Genomic DNA, 17,748 nt, shown 5'->3' on the forward strand with positions numbered 1-17,748 from the left:
TTGTCCAATTGAAATGGTAAATGGAATCCTCGACTTGTGTTTATTCTTTTGTACTTTCTTGTATGCCATCAACTGCCTCACCAACTCAAGCAACACTAGCTTGTTGGTAGGATATCTCGGTAGCATGTAAGGCGGACAAGAGCATCCCTGTACTCTTATGTAGGTGAACTTGGGAAACTGGATAAACCAAGCCCCGAACTTATTTACTAGCTCTTTCGCTTGTGGGGATAGTCTTTGATGAATACCACCTTGCAAAGTCCATGTTATATGCATAGTAAAAGCATCATTCACTCTTATGTAATGTGTCTTGCTAGGGTAATGTAGCCGTGTGTATGATTCACATGCTCTCAATTCTCCAACTCCAATTCCAACTAGACCTCTATAGATTAATCCTACATATTCATGAGCTCTAGCAAGTGAATATATGATGTATGAACTCATGTAGAACGCTCTAGTTCACACAAGTTTATTGAGTTGTATATCAATGTTATTGCTAATAATCCTTGCCCAATTGATTCTCTCCTTTCCAGTCGATATGATCTCCATGAAGTAGAACATCTAATTCTCGAATTGAGAAGCTTGAGGAGCCCCTACAATTCGGTTGAGTAGGGTGATTAAGTCACCGAAATCCTCCTTGAAGTCAATCCTATGGAGCTTGACGGGTATCTTGGATAGGCCAAGCCTGCTCTTCAATAGCCAGTACTCGTTGATTATGCCGAGGCATTTGTTGGGATCGTCATCGTAGACAACTTGTGCTGCCTCCTTGCTCTTGTAGATCATTTTGTTGAATTCAGGTATATGGAAGGCTTCGCTAATAGTCCTCTCGGAAAGCTAGGCAAGTTCTCTACCATCAGGTGCCACTATCATCCTTTTGCTTGCATCATAGTGCTTGGCACATTCAACGATCAACTCATTGCATTGCACAGTTGGAGGGAAACCTGTTGCTTTCACTATTCCGCTCTCTATCATCATCTTTGAATCCGGAAGGCTTGGTGGTGTTCAAAGGTCCTTGGAACTTCTTCATGTTGATGTGGCCAAGGTTGGTATCCCCTACATTGCCCCAAAATGATGTAATCTTGGACTCCATCATCTCTCCCTTTGAGTCCTTGCTGAAAGCTTGCCGTACTCCTGCCATGTTCTACCTGTGAGAGTTGTTCAAGTTAGTTTTAGGATATGATATTAATGCTTGCAAGTAGAAATTAATCGCCTAGGTTAAGAATTTCTGCCCTAGAGCTGATAATTCATCAAAATCTTCAATATTGCTTAAAACCCTAGCTTGCAAAACCTGATCCTACATGAACATGACCATCTAAGCTAATGAATTAGGTTTTGAAATGTTCTTAGATGTTTAGAATGCAATGAATCAAAGCATCCTATGATCAAAATCACATGAAAATAATAAGCAAGAAACTGGACCAGCACTTAAACGAAGTCTGATTTTCTGCAAAAATGATCAAATAAACCTATTTCAGACCTGCAAATTGCTTCCAAAACAGACTGGTTACTTTAATTTGATTGTTCTTTTGACAAAATTGTCCTTTTATATCAATGCGCCCTTGATGTCAATCACTGGATTTTGTCAAGTTGCTGATGTAAATTTGGTGATCTTCCTCAAATTTTCTATTTGATCAATTTGCTGATGTGGGAAGTCAATTCACTATGCTTTACGGACTTTGCCTAACCAAAATCAATGAATGGATTTGCTGTGGTTTGCAATAACAATCTTGGCGATATCTGTTTAGAAGTGGAATCACTGCCTTTGATGACAAATTTGCTGCTAATTGGGATCACTCTCAAATCAATTCATATTGTTAATCAAATGCAATGATCAACTTACCTTTATAGTCGCTGCAAGGGAGATCGTATCTCATCACAAGGCCAACTTGTGATCATCATTAAATGATTTGCAAATAGAAATAAAAGGCTGACCTGAATCTTCAATTCAAAATTTTAAATAAAACGTCTTTCCTCCATCATAGTGGGGTCCAATTGAGGTGGCACTCATATTAAATACATACCCTTCGCAAGATCGCATTCATTAAATCGCACTACTCGAGTGTCATTAGAGGTAACATTCCCTAGGTCACACCTTGTCATTGCCAAGGGAAGTCTTTCAAAGCTTAAGTCGCTGATTGTCATTGCCAAGGGAAGTCTTTCAAAGCTTAAGTCGCTGATTGTCATTGCCAAAGGAAGTCTTACAAAGCTTAAGTCGCTGATTTCCATTGCCAAACGAAGGAATGAAATCCTTATGTCACTGATTTCCATTGCCAAAGGAAGGAATGAAATCTGACACGTTAGAAGCTTGATTGAAAATAAAATCCCTTAGTTTGTTGATCTTGACCATCAAAGGAAATGAAAGGTCTTAAGTTGGTGTCCTAGGCAATCAAAGGCAATGATGGAAATGTCTTGTCGCTTATCTAGGCAATCAAAGGAAATCTGATCTAGGCAATCGCCATGTCCTAATCTGCTTTGCACTCCATTCCCTACCAAAACAAGCAAAAGATGTGAATCGTTAATTCTCAAACTGCTGTATGCGCTATCAACTTCAAACTCACTCACTCCAAAGGATCGCTCCTAGCAAACTAACCTAACAAAAACCTAAGACTAAAAGCAAAAGAGGGGGGTCCCCATTTGTGATGGGGTGATGTGTGAAATGGTCACAACACAACCCTTCCCAATATGGGTTGTTGCCACATTAAACAGTAATTATTTGTAAAGTTTGTTGCTACCTTCTTAGCTTCTTGGTGTTTTTCTCTACACCAATTGGCATCTTTGAGTGAAGGTTGTGCCTCTAAAACATTGCATGGAACAAACGAATTTGATGTAGGATGTAGATGGCTAAAACTCATCAGTGGAGTAATGCTGAATCTGTGTGACAATAAAATAATCTCTAGATGATTCAGGGTGGCTTAGGAATTCATAGCTGATGCCTTTGCTTCCTTTGTCTTTTTCTGTCTCTTTTTATTCTCCTCATAATTGGAAAGTAGGGTATTCATTTCTTCCCCCACTTTTTCTGGTACTTTAGGACACAACTTTACATCCCAGCCAACATTTCAAGTAAGGTGGATTTTAATTTAATAATTTCTCCTCATAATCAATCCATAAAAATTGCAGGTCATTGTACCCTTGTTCTCACCCAACTTGCCATTTTGTTGCTTCCTTTCATTACAATTGCTGATTTTGTATATTGAAAACAAAAAAAGTCAGCAGGGTTTTGAGTCTTTGACAAAGAAATTCCAAAAAAAAATGAAAGGAAAAAAAAGAGAAGATAAATAATTTAAAACACAGCACTAGCAGGGAAGGTTGGGAAATCTTAATAACATAAAATTTCAGCAGCATAAGCAGCGTGGTTTTCAGTGTTTGAATTTTGAAATTCTGGAAAAGAAGGAAAAGAGAAAAGAAAAGAAAGACAACGTTTGCTAGGTGCACCTTGATATAATCTTCAAATCCGCCTGCAAATTTCTTTTCAGTTCATTCCTCTCTACTTGATTTGCACTTGTTGAAGACCAAATGCCAGAAATAATGAGAAAAATCATGTCTAAGACACTGATTTGCCCTTTTTGGGACAGCCGAGTCTGTGCTCAGGACATGTGAGTTCAAGCCCAGGAGTCACTAGTCCAAGTCTGGCACTTCTTGAGTTCTGGTGAAACAACTCACCAAAAAATTGCTAGAACTTGATCCACAAGTTTTTGATGAGGAGTTTGTTTTCTTTCACGACTCTCAATTTTTGCACGAGTCTGCACAAGTCTAAATAAGTTTTCCAACTATGTTGTATATTATAATACAGATTAATATTTTATTTCCTGCAAGTTAGTCATGTTAATAATGATGGATTAACAACCTTGGTTCTATGAAGGGCTTTTGACATTCCCATTTTTCGATGATCCTTTTGCTTAGTGGCTATATTTCTACTCCTAGAAAATTCCTTTGTCTTGGATAGCCAATTTGCTTGTTTTCCACATTCTGGTAGACATCTTTGAAATAGAAATTTTGATTCAGTGCATTTCCTAGCACTGAGAAGCTCTTGGTTCTTTTGGTAAGTTTGGTTGAATTTACTTTATATGTGGAAGTCACTTAAATTGAATAACATTGCAGTTATGTTTTAAGTGTTGCTGTTGTTTGGTTTGCTCTGAGATCTGCGCTTTTTAAGTAAATATTAATTATATTTTTTAACGATTCTGAATTCATTTGATTGGAAGAAATACCTCAAATTCGTCAAGCCATAAAATCACAGTACTCATTACATTTAGAATAGTGTTGAAACTTGAAAGACAATAGGTAGGAAGGGTTCTATGATTTCTAATTAATTTTTTGAATATTGTGGCTGAGTGATTCATACAGGACTTCATTTTATATTAGTTTTCTTTCTATTGTCTACATCTGATTCAAAGTTGGCTACATTACATAATTTCTTCGATTAGTTAAGTGTCTCTCGATTCTTCCTAAATGCCTTTTTTAAATGCTTTTGTCAGGTTCTAATGCAATTAAATTTCACTTAGCAAGAGTAGGGTCATCAACTTGCAGGAAATCTGCCCATGCAGACAATGGATCCCTATAGTTACCAAAGGACTTGCACAATGTTGTTTAGATCTAGATTCCACAACCAGGTGTAAGGCCTGTGAATGGTGATGAATATTGTCATAACAGAATGCAGATTGGTAATCTAGTAAAAAGATCATATCCAACTGGTAGTCCTAACTTGGATAGGCATAGATCATGACCTTGGAGACTTATTTCTTAAGTTGATGGAACACACAAATGTAAATTGTAGAATGGAATGGGGATGTGATACATTAAAAGTAACACTTAAAATCACTGGCAAACATTTGATTTTCTCTTAGTATGGAAGACAAAGGTGTAGGAAACTGAACTTTGCTCTTGTGGACCTTGGAAGTATTATTTGCAAGCCACACCACCAATATATTTCCCTTGAATAACTTCTCCTTGCATTTCTTTTTTAACTATTGTTATGGTTTGGAAGTCGTACTTGCAATATTTTGTACACAAAGATCTTATTAAAAGGATGGAGATAAATGTATTTCTAATATGGCTCTGATGCCTTATTCATTTTGGTTTGGAAGATGACAGGGACAGTACACAATTTGAAGGGCATCAGACATGGTTGATATTGCACTTCCTGGATGCTGAAGGTAGCCTTGTAGCATCCTCTTCTGTTAACTACTTTTGATAATGTCCAGGAATGTAGGTATTTCTTTGTAAGAGCATTATGCCCTGTAGGTCATTGGGGAGCTCATCTATTTAAGGAACAAGAATCTATGTTTTATGTGACCTTATTCAAGATCTGATAAGCAACACAAAATAATTTTTTTTCTTATCAGTATGACTTCGCTTCAAAACAATCTTAATTGGAGCTATGGCACTTAATTCCCTGAGGTCTTTTTTATGTTTCGATTTCCTTCTTCATGAAGTGAGGATACTAATGCAGTGGGGTAATGATATGTTGTTTTAATTTTAATAACATGATCTGTATCCTTGTCTAGTGGAAGATCCTCAAATCATCTTAATTACTCAACGAGCATCTTGGTGCAATCGATTAGAGTGCATTCATTTATAATGCATGAAGAAGTTCATCCTGCCTGGAAGTAGTTAAGCTTATAGTTTGTACTACATAGTTATCTATTAGATTATTTGTATTGTATTCATGAATGTGATCCATCTCAAGAGTGCATTCATTAATATGATATGTGTATTTTAATCGCCTTTGCACGGTTAAGTGCATCCTGCCTTGATAGTATTATAGTCAGTGTTACATAGTTATCTATTAGTTTATTAGCATTGTGCAAAACCACCTTTGCACAAAAATGATTAGTTTCATGCACAAATATGGGTCAAAGCATAAAGACAACCTATTGACCCCATGTTTAACAACACTAGATGTTTGCAATTGATTATTTGCCAAACGAAAGACAAGGTCCTGTGTGACATACTCTTGTTTAATATCTATGCTGTTATTTGTTGCAAGCTTCGGATGTGGGAGAGATAAGTTTGGATTAAACATCTCGGACTCTGACGTGGAAAATTCTTTGGTAATACTTGATGCCAAGATTCTGCAGTACTTGTCAATTAATGAAAATACTATCAAGATAGCAATTTACTATTCTCCATTCTAATAAGTTATTATCCAAAGGTGAACTATAAAGATGAGGGGATTTGAGGGGCAGTTTTTTGTGGAGATTTTCTGTTGACTTTATCAGTGGAGGTTCGACTGATAGCCACTTGCTTGATTATAAGAGGACTATAAGAAATTAGCTGACCATGATTTACGTGTCATTGGTATACGTTCCTTTTATGATCTGAACTTCAGTGACATAACTTCAATCTTCTGAGGCTGTATCAAACTTTTTTCGTAAATAATCTAGAAACTTAAGATGGATTTTCTCTTAATAAAATTTTAAAATGTTTAACACTTACCTGGTTGCTACATTTTTTTTTCTCTATCTACAATCGTCTTTTGCAAGATTAAAGTACTTTTGTCCAACTTTTTATTTCATTTTATAAAGCTTCTTCATCTTTCTTCTTGTGTTTTATGATTACTCAATATTTTATCTGGATCATGGTCCATATCTTCTAGGGTTTTAAAATGTAGGTCTAGCACCTTTTCGCATTTTCTTGTTCCTGATCTGAAAGGAACATGTAGCTAGTTTATAGATAAGTATTCTACTATACATACATAACCATTGTAAAGACCCCTTACTGGTTCTTACCCAATTTTTTCAGAATTTGCAAATCGCTCCCCATGAAAACTAATTCCCATTAATTAAATGCTTTTGCAACACATTATAATTTAAATCATATAACAGCAGACTAGTATAGGAATCTGAAATGAAATATGAATATTGTCATATAGAAAATATACATATATGGCACCTTATTTAGCAGCCTCAGAATGCAGAGATAGTCTGATGAACAATAGCAGAGTCTCTGATAATCTTATTATTTTGCAAATTTGTCTATTGAAAAAACTTAAACAAATTTCCAAAACTCCATAAATTGAATTTAGTTGCGAAATCTGAGTGACTCGGCCAACATCAGCTAGGGAGGAATCTTTCACTCCTGAAATTGATCTTCACAAGAGGGTTTTCGTCTTCAAGAGGCCGAGATGGAACAAGTTCCAAACTCCAAAACCACAAGGGTTTCAATCAAGAAGAAGAATATCAATTAACTCAACATACCCAAATGAGCCTTTACATGCTCTTCCCTTCTAGGAAACTCTTCAAATCCACCCTTTCAGCTTTCCTCTCCCTTCATATTTCCCTTTCTTTTTAATTTCACTTTAGCTTGGGAAATAATAAAGTGGCCTACTTATAATTTCTCATTGACATAAAGTGGTCACTTAACTTAGGAATTAATTACCTTACTAAATAATTAAAAAAATAATTCTAATTATTTAATTATATTTCTAGGTAAGTTAAAAGGGGGACATTACAACCATTTAGGCAATGCAATGACTGTTAATGTTCCCTATCATTTAATATTTCTTTTAAACTACATAATAGGGGAAAATGTTATTATCATTATCTGTAATAACCACCTTCCAAATTTTATTTGTTTTTTAATAATGCATAAGATTGCATGCTAATTGAAACAATGATATCTCTGCTGTTATAAGTACCAATTTAAATTAAGTTTACAAAGCTGATGCATGCTGGTATAGAATAGCTCAGAGAAAAGACTTTCCAGATTGTCCAAATTGCATGAAAATAATACCCAGCAGGAGATAATAAACAAAAATACCTTGTAATGAGAGCTGGAATAATCACAGCCAGAAGGAAACACACATTCTAACCCACTGTTTGCAAAAATGCAGGCCAGTTTTTTGGAATATGTGTTGCAGGTCCAAACAGTCACCTAAAACCTTCCAGAACTCATTCTATGCAACCAAGCTCGCCTCCAATAAAAACCGATCAATAAGGGATATACCTCCAAACAGCCCTGAAAAACCAAGGAGAAGTCAGTTTGCAGACTTGATATTACATTAAACCATTCAGTGCAGCAAGTACCTGGAGCTTTACGGCTTCATTGTGACCCCAACAACAAGAAATCCACTCCATACAGCCAAGTAAACCCTCTAAAAGGGAAGGGCTTTGCTTCTAGCTTCCCAAGCCATGCTTCAAGAGTCTTTTGAATTTGTGGTAGGGCCTTTCTAAAAAATTGTGAATCCTGCAAATAGTCTCAAAACCCTCTGCAAACGAGTCACTGAGCTATAGAAATCACAAGTGACACAACCTCTATTTATTTTTCAATCCCTATCAGCAACTTTCCCTGCAAACAAGAGAGGTAAGGCCTGTTTTAGAAGGATGGTATGGCCAGCGAAAAACCCACTGGAAACACTTTCAAACACACCAAAACAACTTTTTACACCCAAAAATATGCACATCAGAAGACTTCAAAAATCTTCATTTTAAAACCCTAGAAATTGGAACTCTATTGAAGCACAACGGTGATTCCTGAATAGAACCACTCAAACTAGCTAGAGATTGTCTTCCAAATCAGAAACTAGTAATCCCGTGAGGGTTTTTGTCCTGAAAAGATTCAAGGAAGGACATGCAGGTTCAATCTAGCAACATAACGATACATGTAATCTTCAGCATATGAGCAAATGAGACCTCCAACCTCTTTTTACAGCTTTGGAGGGAGGAAAAACCAATTTGAAAATATAAAATAATTTATTTCCCACCAAAAAGCCTTTTTTTGAATTATTAAAATGATTTTCATGTGCAAGTCCCCCTTCACGTTCTCTAGGCGTCCACTTTTGAGGGGACATAAAGGAAATTTATAAAAATATAACAATCAAGTAAATAATTTAACATTAAACATTAGAACTTAAGTGTATATTTTAAATATTCTCATTGGAGTAGTGGAAAGCACTATCGAGGCTTCGTAATCCAAATCTGTTCATGCCAAGATGTAATTGAAGTAGTGGGATGATGATTGGTGCCAATTTAGAGACTGACTAAAAATAGACATGCTCTCCAAGAAGTTTGGAGAACAACCCAAGAGTCTGAAAACACTTTTGGAAATGTCATTACAATCTATAATGCCAACTAAGCTCAATGCCATCAATGGAAACCAAGAAAGGATGAAGTGGTGCACTCCAAGAATTTTGGAGTTCCCCTTCCAATGCCAATTAGCCTATGAGAACTCAAGAAATAGGCTAATGGTCACCTCTGCCGACTAGGCCTGACAAGGAGACATTACATTATCAAACCTCTAAATAAAACCCATATAATCAACATCACTTGAGGATGATTGATGCCCATAAGTGTGATGATGATTAGCATTTGTGCCTTGGAGATACCCTCACCAAAGATGACTCTAGCAAACCAAAGGAATTAGGTTCCTCAATCAAATTTTAACTGTTACTCAGCAATAGAATACCCTGTTGCATTCTTTGACTCCTAATTACATGGATAAAATCATAAATACATGCAAATGAACTATCCACTAACCTTAATCATTTTGGTAAAGCACAGGGACCATTCTTGTCTTGTATTAAATTATAGATCGATATGTTTATTTGCTTCTATTATTTATCTGATGGATGCAGTGATTCTGCAGCCTTGGATTCCGTTGGAAGCACATGGTATTGATAGTCCTGTGACAGACACAATTCGACAGAAAATGGTTGCAGTTGAAAATTTTCAAATACCATTCAGCATGAACCCGTATGTACATACCTTGACTGTAAGGAAAATACAGTATGTTTTTATATTAAATTCGTTACTGAACCTATGCATTAGTAACACCTTTCTGTTGAATTGCAGGTATGACTATGTCAATACACTCGTACCAGGGAGGACAAGTACCAGTTTAAATGAGGCAAAAATTAATGAAGACAATGGAAATGAAGGATTCTCAAGAAGGTATGGAATTGTGTCCTTGCCTCTGGCTTTCTTATGATTAATCTGTAAAATTTGTTTTTGTGCTATACTTTTTCTGAATTTAGTGTGATAGTTGCTAGTTGGCAAAAGGTGGAATACTATTGTCTGTTAGTTTCTAGAAGTTTGTTTATGCATTGGGTTGTGGATATCTCATATTACTTCCACATAAGCAAGACATAATTTGAAATCATAAAGGAATCTGGCATATTTTCATGTATGCTTCCTATCAGTTTGGGAGCTCCAGCAGATCCGAGTTACATGTTTTAAGGGCTTCCAAATGGTCATGTGGAATCTCAATGACCAAAACCATTTGTGTAGTTAAAGAGATAGGCGCCTTTGAGATTTCATCTCCCTTTTCTCTGAATGCTATCTAGTTTATCATGCGCTTATTTATATTTCCATTGTAGTTAGAGCAATTGCATATGATTAATCTTCTCTCTCTGAGGGTCGTAGTTGCAGTTTCAACTCATCCCTTTTTATAGAAGTTGTTTCTAGCTTACAAAAGAATCTTAATAAGATAAAGGCTACATTTGCATCTCTACCTATCAACTCCAGGATCATGTGATTAATCAAACTATCATTTTAGGTTGTCTGGCTATAGAGTTTTATGGAGAACTTGTCAATGGAGAGGGTACTTTACTGCTTGCTGACTTAGTTGTTCAAGGTTGTTGCCTCAAAACATTGTTTCTCTGATATATATCTTATGTAAACATTGAAAAAGATTTTACGTATCTTTGTGGTCACGGTGCCTTAATTATGTATTTGTCCCACTTTCAAGGTATGCATGCTATACTGTTTAGCTTATTAATTTATGATGTATTGTGTTACTTATATAAAGTCAGATGCTTATGCAGTTCTAAGTATTGCTTAGAAAGAGGACTAGGTCTGGAATAGAGCTAAATAAATTTGGGTTTACTTCTCTGCAGTAGGTTCTATTTCTAATTTTGTTGCATCCTTAGTGATGGCCTTGATTGTGACCTTCCTTTGGTAGGCTTCTTGGTTTCATGGAGTTTTTGGGGTACTATTGTTCATAATCGACAAGCACACAACGCTGTTAATAAATTATGACTGTGCAGGATGGTACCACAAGGCACAATCACAAGCCACAAAGGGAGGGACTGATCAAACTAGAACAAATGTAGAAACAAACAACTCACATTGGAGAATAAAGAACACAAAAAAAGTGGCAACATTGAGTCATTTGAACAAAAATCAAAGAAATAACCCATGTTGGGTTATGACATGGATACCAATGGAAAATTAGAAAGATTGATCCTTAAATTGTAAGTCCATAAAGCAGTAGGAGACCCTGTTGGCCTGTGACAAGTACCCAAACTGAAAATTGAAAAAACAAAAGATATTAGATTGTTGTTCACGGATGCCGAGAGTATGTCAATGGGACCTAAAAGTATATTTGTAGAAATAGCACGAGGGAGCAAAAATCTCCCCACAAAGGCAACAAGCTAAAAAAATTTAAAACACAACAATGAAGGATTCTTATTAATAGGGGGCTGAACTCAAAGGAGGAAATAAACTTCTAAATATTTCAAGAAGGTAAAATGCCAACCATTACAAATGTCTTGGTTGCAATTGAAGGTTTCTCCTAATCTGAATCAGGAAATGGAGAAACAATACAAACTATAGAGTAAGAAAAGTAGGATGAAGGTACCTAGTTAGTTGTAATGCCCCAAGCCACACACTAGAACAACTCCGAGGACTCACAAAAACAAGATCACAACACAAATGAACTCCAAAAATGATTGAAAATGATGAGAGACCAAGAGGGACAACCAAACCTGATTTCCAACACCCAAGCAAATGAAGGAGTATCTCCCCACAAGATGGGAGGCCTACAAGGGACTCCAACTTGAATCCAAGGACATGCGGGACAAAGGGAAATGTTTCCAACATGCTCTACTTGTCCTTTGACCAAGAGAACTGAAACATCACCTTCCCATGGTTGGTCCTCATATATGCCTCCCAAAAATAGGGGGAACAAGACAACACAAGATCCAATGAAGCTAAAATCGAATGTTCTCCAACACACCATATTCAATTTAAGCCTAAATCCAAATGTGCTGTAAGTTCTTACGAACAACCATTTAGCTTACAAAACACTATGCCCATTCAACACCAATGTTGACATGGGCTAAAACCAATAATAGGATCCTCACCAATTATATGGGAAAAATATGATCCAATATTAAAACATACATAAACATAATTGAAACATTAAATAGATTGAAGCTAACATAGCCAACTAACATGATATCGACATTCTAGACATGCCAACATCCATCTAAAATGAGGTGTGGAGAAATATAAAACTGCATCAATAAGTCATACTTTCAATGGATTTCATCTTAAATGTGGATGGATCATAATCCACATCAAGAATTAACAAGATACATTATTAGAGACATTATACAATAGTCTCAAGGACCCACTTTACATTACTTACAATTTACAATAATGAGTGATACCATTTGCAAGGTTTTTTGAGTCTCTCATGCTCTTCAAGAAGAATCCTCCAAGTCTACCGATCTTTAATGGTAGTTGAGTGCCACCCAACCGCGTGGTACCCTTAGGTCCACCCCATTGTGCTAGGAGATAGCCAAAGTTGGGCACAACAACACATTCATGCAATACAAGGGAGTATAGATCGCAAACATGCCAATCAATATGAACAACCATCATATCATCCACATGGAAACAAATAAGATCAACCAACATAGCTTACATGCCAACAATCATGATCAAGTAAAAGTAACATGCTGAGGGGGAAAACCATCTATAGCAATGAGCATAAGAAATAACCACATCATGCATCGTATAAATGCCACCACCAAGCATAAACCACATGTATGAACATGAAATACAAATCTATTCTCATCAAATCACATACATGGCCAAAGATGGGTCTCATGTCAGATGTGAAACTCAACAACATCAAAGACGGGTTTCCTAGAAATAAGACAAGGAGTGTCATTGCTATAGCTTGTGATACTAGCTAAGCGGGATTGAGTAACCTCCAATATACAAAGCAAGGGTACTGTTGATGTGTTTTTTATGCACATGCGAACACAGAATAAAATACCTAAAGGTACCTTATCCTCTCTTGAATAAAGCTCCCGAATGCTGAAGATATCGCAAAAGGATCAATCGGAGAAGCTTCAAGGTTCCTGTTATGTAGGATCTCTACTCGTGGATAAGCTCTTTGTGGTATGATGTGATTTTGCTGGAATCACAAGGGGACTTACACTTGACGACCTAAATGTCTGATTTGCTGGAATCACAAGTCCTATTAACTAACTGGAAGACAAACAAATGACAAAAGATGCAGGGTTCAGGAAGTTTACTCTACTACCTAGAATGCGAGAAGATGGATGAATGACTAGGTGGAGTCCTACTGGGCTGGGTCTCACCATCAGGTTGAACAATTCAACACCAACTCAGTGCGATCTTCTAAGGGATGCTTCCAATACGTTCAAATCGTACACCATCTGACAATGATCACCATTCAAGATAATGCATGAACAATAGACGTGTAACGACTTAAGATTAAGCTCATTTTATGCCAGTTGACCATGCAGGGCGCACTTACCATCAGTAAGAGGCTAGTGGTATGGACTAGACAGATTTCACACAGGCGCATTCAACAATTTTCTTCACTCAATCTAATCATCTATCATCAAAAATGAAGATTCAACAAGAGACCATGCACATTGCAAAGAAACAACATATTCCACCATATCTTCAATGAAAAGAAGTCTTTACAATTAAGGCAACAATGTCTTGCCTTCTCTTCTTAATCTACTCTAATTGCTATTCTACTATTCTGGCCTCTATTACTAACTATTAATTATTAGCTATTATTGACTAACTATTAGCCTTTACAAATGAGGAGCTAGGGCTTATATAGTGCCCACAATACAATTCAATGGCTTAGATCAATTTGAGATCAATGGCCAAGATTTTACAATGAAACCCTAAATAGGGTTTGTTACAACAAACTCAATTCTGGCCAATGAAATAATTGCATTATTTGGACACGTCTTCTCTGGAATATTCGACCAATGGAGAACCGGGGTAGGTACATCGAAGTTTGTGCCATCTCCCATGAGTCAGGTACATTGAATTTGGACACGCTGAGGTGGACCAATCCGACTGGAGGAGTGATGACTGGGATGCCACCTTGTCTGACACTTGTAACTTGGTAGATATTCAATTTGATGTTGCTGAGAAGCTAGCTTTAATTAACTCTTCTGAAACTGTCTGCTTCTTCAACGAACCCTTGCTTTAACTTCCTTTGTCTTCGATGTGCAAGATGGATGGTGTACCTTTCCTTCGAATGCTGGACTGGAAGAGGTCGTCCCTGATGATGCTGGGCTGAAGGAGGTCGTCCTTGATGATGTCTGCTCGTCTTTCATCTACAAAACAAATCAAGAGATGATTAAGGACACATAATAAATTCATTTCAACATAGCATTTCCTACCTTAAATCATCAACAAGAAGATATCAAAATGAAGTTTGCTTAAGATTCTTTCCAAGGACAGGCTCCATAAGAATTTCGCCCTGGACCCTTTGGAAGGGTCAGGAGCGAATTTTGCATTCCTGGCTCAAATTCTTCTCACCTTGTGATCATACTTCTCAACCAACACCAAGCTTGATGTAAATTTGGGGCAAAAATGGAGGTTTTAAGAATTTCGCTCTGGACCCTTTGGAAGGGTCAGGAGCGAAATTCAAGCTTTAGGTTTTAATTCCTCATCTCCTTCACTTCAATTCATCCTATAGGGCAAAGAAACATCATTTCAACCTCAACTACGCCTTAGGACTCAAAGTCTCGACTTGACACTAGGAGAAAATAGGGATTTTGATGAATTTCGCTCTGGACCCTTTGGAAGGGTCAGGAGCGAAATTCCTATTTTTGGACAAGATCCTCACTTTTCAAAACACTTCTCAAGGCAAGAACACATCAAGACTCACACACAATGCCTAATAAACCAACGCCCATCCAAAACAAGGAAGGAAAATGAGGGTTATAAGGATTTTCGCTCTGGACCCTTTGGAAGGGTCAGGAGCGAAATTCCTCTCCCAGGCTAGAATCCATCATCCCAAAGTCTAAAATCTCCTCTCCAAGGCAAAGTTGCATCAAACCTTCTCAATTATGCCTCAAAAGTCTACAAACCTGGTCAAGCTAAGGAGAAAAATAGAGGAAATATGAATTTCGCTCTGGACCCATTGGAAGGGTCAGGAGCGAAATTCACCTTAGGCCATGATCCTGACTTCATTTTTTCGCATTTCTTCATTCAAACAAGTGCTTTTGCCTTCATTCAAGCCTAGGAATGCATTAGTTCTAGGTTTTGGTCAAAGTAGAATGTCTTATGGAGAATTTCACTCTGGACCCTTTGGAAGGGTCAGGAGCGAAATTCCCTTTGAACCCTTTGGAAGGGTCAGGAGCGAAATTTGCTTTGGACCCTTTGGAAGGGTCCGGAGTGAAATTTGACATTTTGAACTCTCCGTCAGGATCATTTTATGGAATATAACATTTAAAGTTATATTCCATATATACTTTCAGGATACTTGAGAGTGGTTTCAGACCTCCAGGAGTTATATTGCAAAATCTAGTTTTTGGAGGATTCTTCAATTTTCCAGACTTAGTCAAATTTCAGGATCAAGACATTCCAAACTTAGCCAAATTTTAGGATCAGGGCATTCTAGACTTCATCACTCACCAACTCGACCTATCTCAGACCCTCAAGGATGATACTCGCTCGCCAAGCAAGACACAATTAGCAACAAGAGCAAAACCAAGCCCCAAGGAAGCCTTTCAAAGAAACCCTAATTCTGGGGCCCTGTGGACTCACCCTGGCTCAAGCAAAGCCTGTAATCCAACGATCCCCTCGACAACACTCATCCTGCAAAGGCTAACAGACAAAACCCTAAAAGACCTAGAAAACAAACCCTAGAAAGCAAAAAGCAGGGGTCCCCATTTGCAATGGGGCAATGTGTGAATACGTCACAACAGGTACCCAATTGACAATATCTAGTGATTGTTAAAGTGTGACATGTCCTTTATGGTCAAAATTGGGCCTATACAAGGCCTCCAATTGAGTCCAACTAAGTCTTAGAATTAGCATCTTAGTTTATTTTAGCTACCTAATGAAGGCTAATTATCACTTAATGAAGAACCCATAATCTGTTCTATCCTTGTATCACTTTGGATCTCGGCAAATCTTTTGAATATATGTTAAAAAAGTCATATTTGACTTTTGTGCATTGAATTCCATGCTGAGATACTGTTGTTGGATTTTGCATAAAAATTATAATGAATGAAAATACAAGATTTTGAGATCATTTAATAATTACATCCATAATCTAAATAGAGAAAACATAACAGATGCATCTTAAAGTATCAAGGAGTAAGAAATACAAAAAGTACTTGCAAGGATCTTGGCACGCTATTGTACATGCATATCAATGCAAGAAACAACTATAACAATATCTATAAATGAAAATGGTGAAGCTAAAATGCAACATGCACAAGCATGACCTATAGTACATAGTCAAAAACAGAATGTTGAAGCAACCATTTTGAGGTAGAACAATGTGTGGCATTGCATTAGTTGCACATAGAGGAGCATATTATATATAACCATGCATATTTGTGAATTGTATGTTTAACACGTCCAACCTTTGGAATAGTTTGGGAGGAGGTAATTAAGATAGTAGTCTTGGAGGTCCCTTTCTATACTTGATGCCCAAAAGGTGATTGTTTCATGAAAGGAAGGGTCAAGTATATTTTGATTGGAATGGCAAGAAAGATAGCTAGTAACCCTTTTGAACCCCAATACAAGTAATTTTTTCTCCCTCAAATATTGTAGTGGATGTGACAATTGCAACTAAAATGCTCGTCCATCTCCAACTTATGAAGAGTGCAAATACATCTTTTGCTATCACCTCAGGGAATGTAATGGCCAGTTTGGATTCACAATTGTGAGAGTAAGCCTTCAATTGAACAAGAGAATATATGGTCCAATGGTGTTGAATATAGTTGGGATGCTTGATGTTGTCATCTACATTCCATAAAAGTGCTCACTATATAATACCATCTAATGTTAGAGAGGTTGAGAGAGAGAGGTCCATGTGACCTAACTATGTTACCAATCCATATCCTCTTTAATTGCTTTAGCAAATGTCTCTTTTTGTGACGCGAGGGGTGGACTTTAGAGATTAAATGAAGCCAGGGTGCTAAGAAAGCAACTCACTTCAAAGAGAAAGGTATAAATGTTGATCTCTTCAAGCCCAAGGGTAGCTCTTCCTTGGAACTAATCATATGAAGATGATAAATGAGCCAAAATATACTCTCAAGACAAAGGGGCTGGTAAACAAACTTTATTTGAAGAAATGCACTATAGGAGTATTTATATGTGACGAGTCTTGTGTTGGAAGAAGTTAATGCTCGTTCTTCCAATCCATGCCATTATTTCGTACTCATAACACATTATGGGTTCAATCAAATTATCAAGGAATCCTATCTTCATAGGTGTATCTTGAACATGAATTTGAAAACATTGACACGCCAAACCAAAAAGGGGAGGTGTATCCCTCACAAAATTGCAAATAAGAAGTAAGCTTAAGTTCAAGAGGCGGATTCTCAAATTGGAGTCCCAAGTATGTTAGGGCATTTCCAATGAAGAATACAAATTTTTTTAGCATCAATTATTTGGCATCCATTTTGCTTACTGAAGCAAGAATGTAGACAAGAGGGCATCACTAATTTGAAGCAAGGAATTAATTATAAAGTACATAACAATGAATGGAAGTTAGGGGCTTGTTGAATGA

At 37.0% G+C, this 17,748-nt stretch overlaps 1 protein-coding gene across 2 annotated transcripts in view; it reads left to right on the forward strand.

The window, feature by feature from the left end:
- LOC131067349 (uncharacterized) overlaps window positions 1–17,748 on the forward strand; it is a 97,125-nt gene that overhangs the window by 46,325 nt on the left and 33,052 nt on the right. For both annotated transcript variants that reach the window (XM_059221626.1, XM_058002318.2), the window contains 2 exons: window positions 9,580–9,686; window positions 9,786–9,884. In XM_059221626.1, the coding sequence (XP_059077609.1) occupies window positions 9,580–9,686; window positions 9,786–9,884 (206 nt within the window). The remainder of the gene's footprint in view (window positions 1–9,579; window positions 9,687–9,785; window positions 9,885–17,748) is intronic.

Source organism: Cryptomeria japonica, chromosome 5 (genome assembly GCF_030272615.1).
Source record: "Cryptomeria japonica chromosome 5, Sugi_1.0, whole genome shotgun sequence".
Lineage (NCBI taxonomy): Eukaryota > Viridiplantae > Streptophyta > Pinopsida > Cupressales > Cupressaceae > Cryptomeria > Cryptomeria japonica.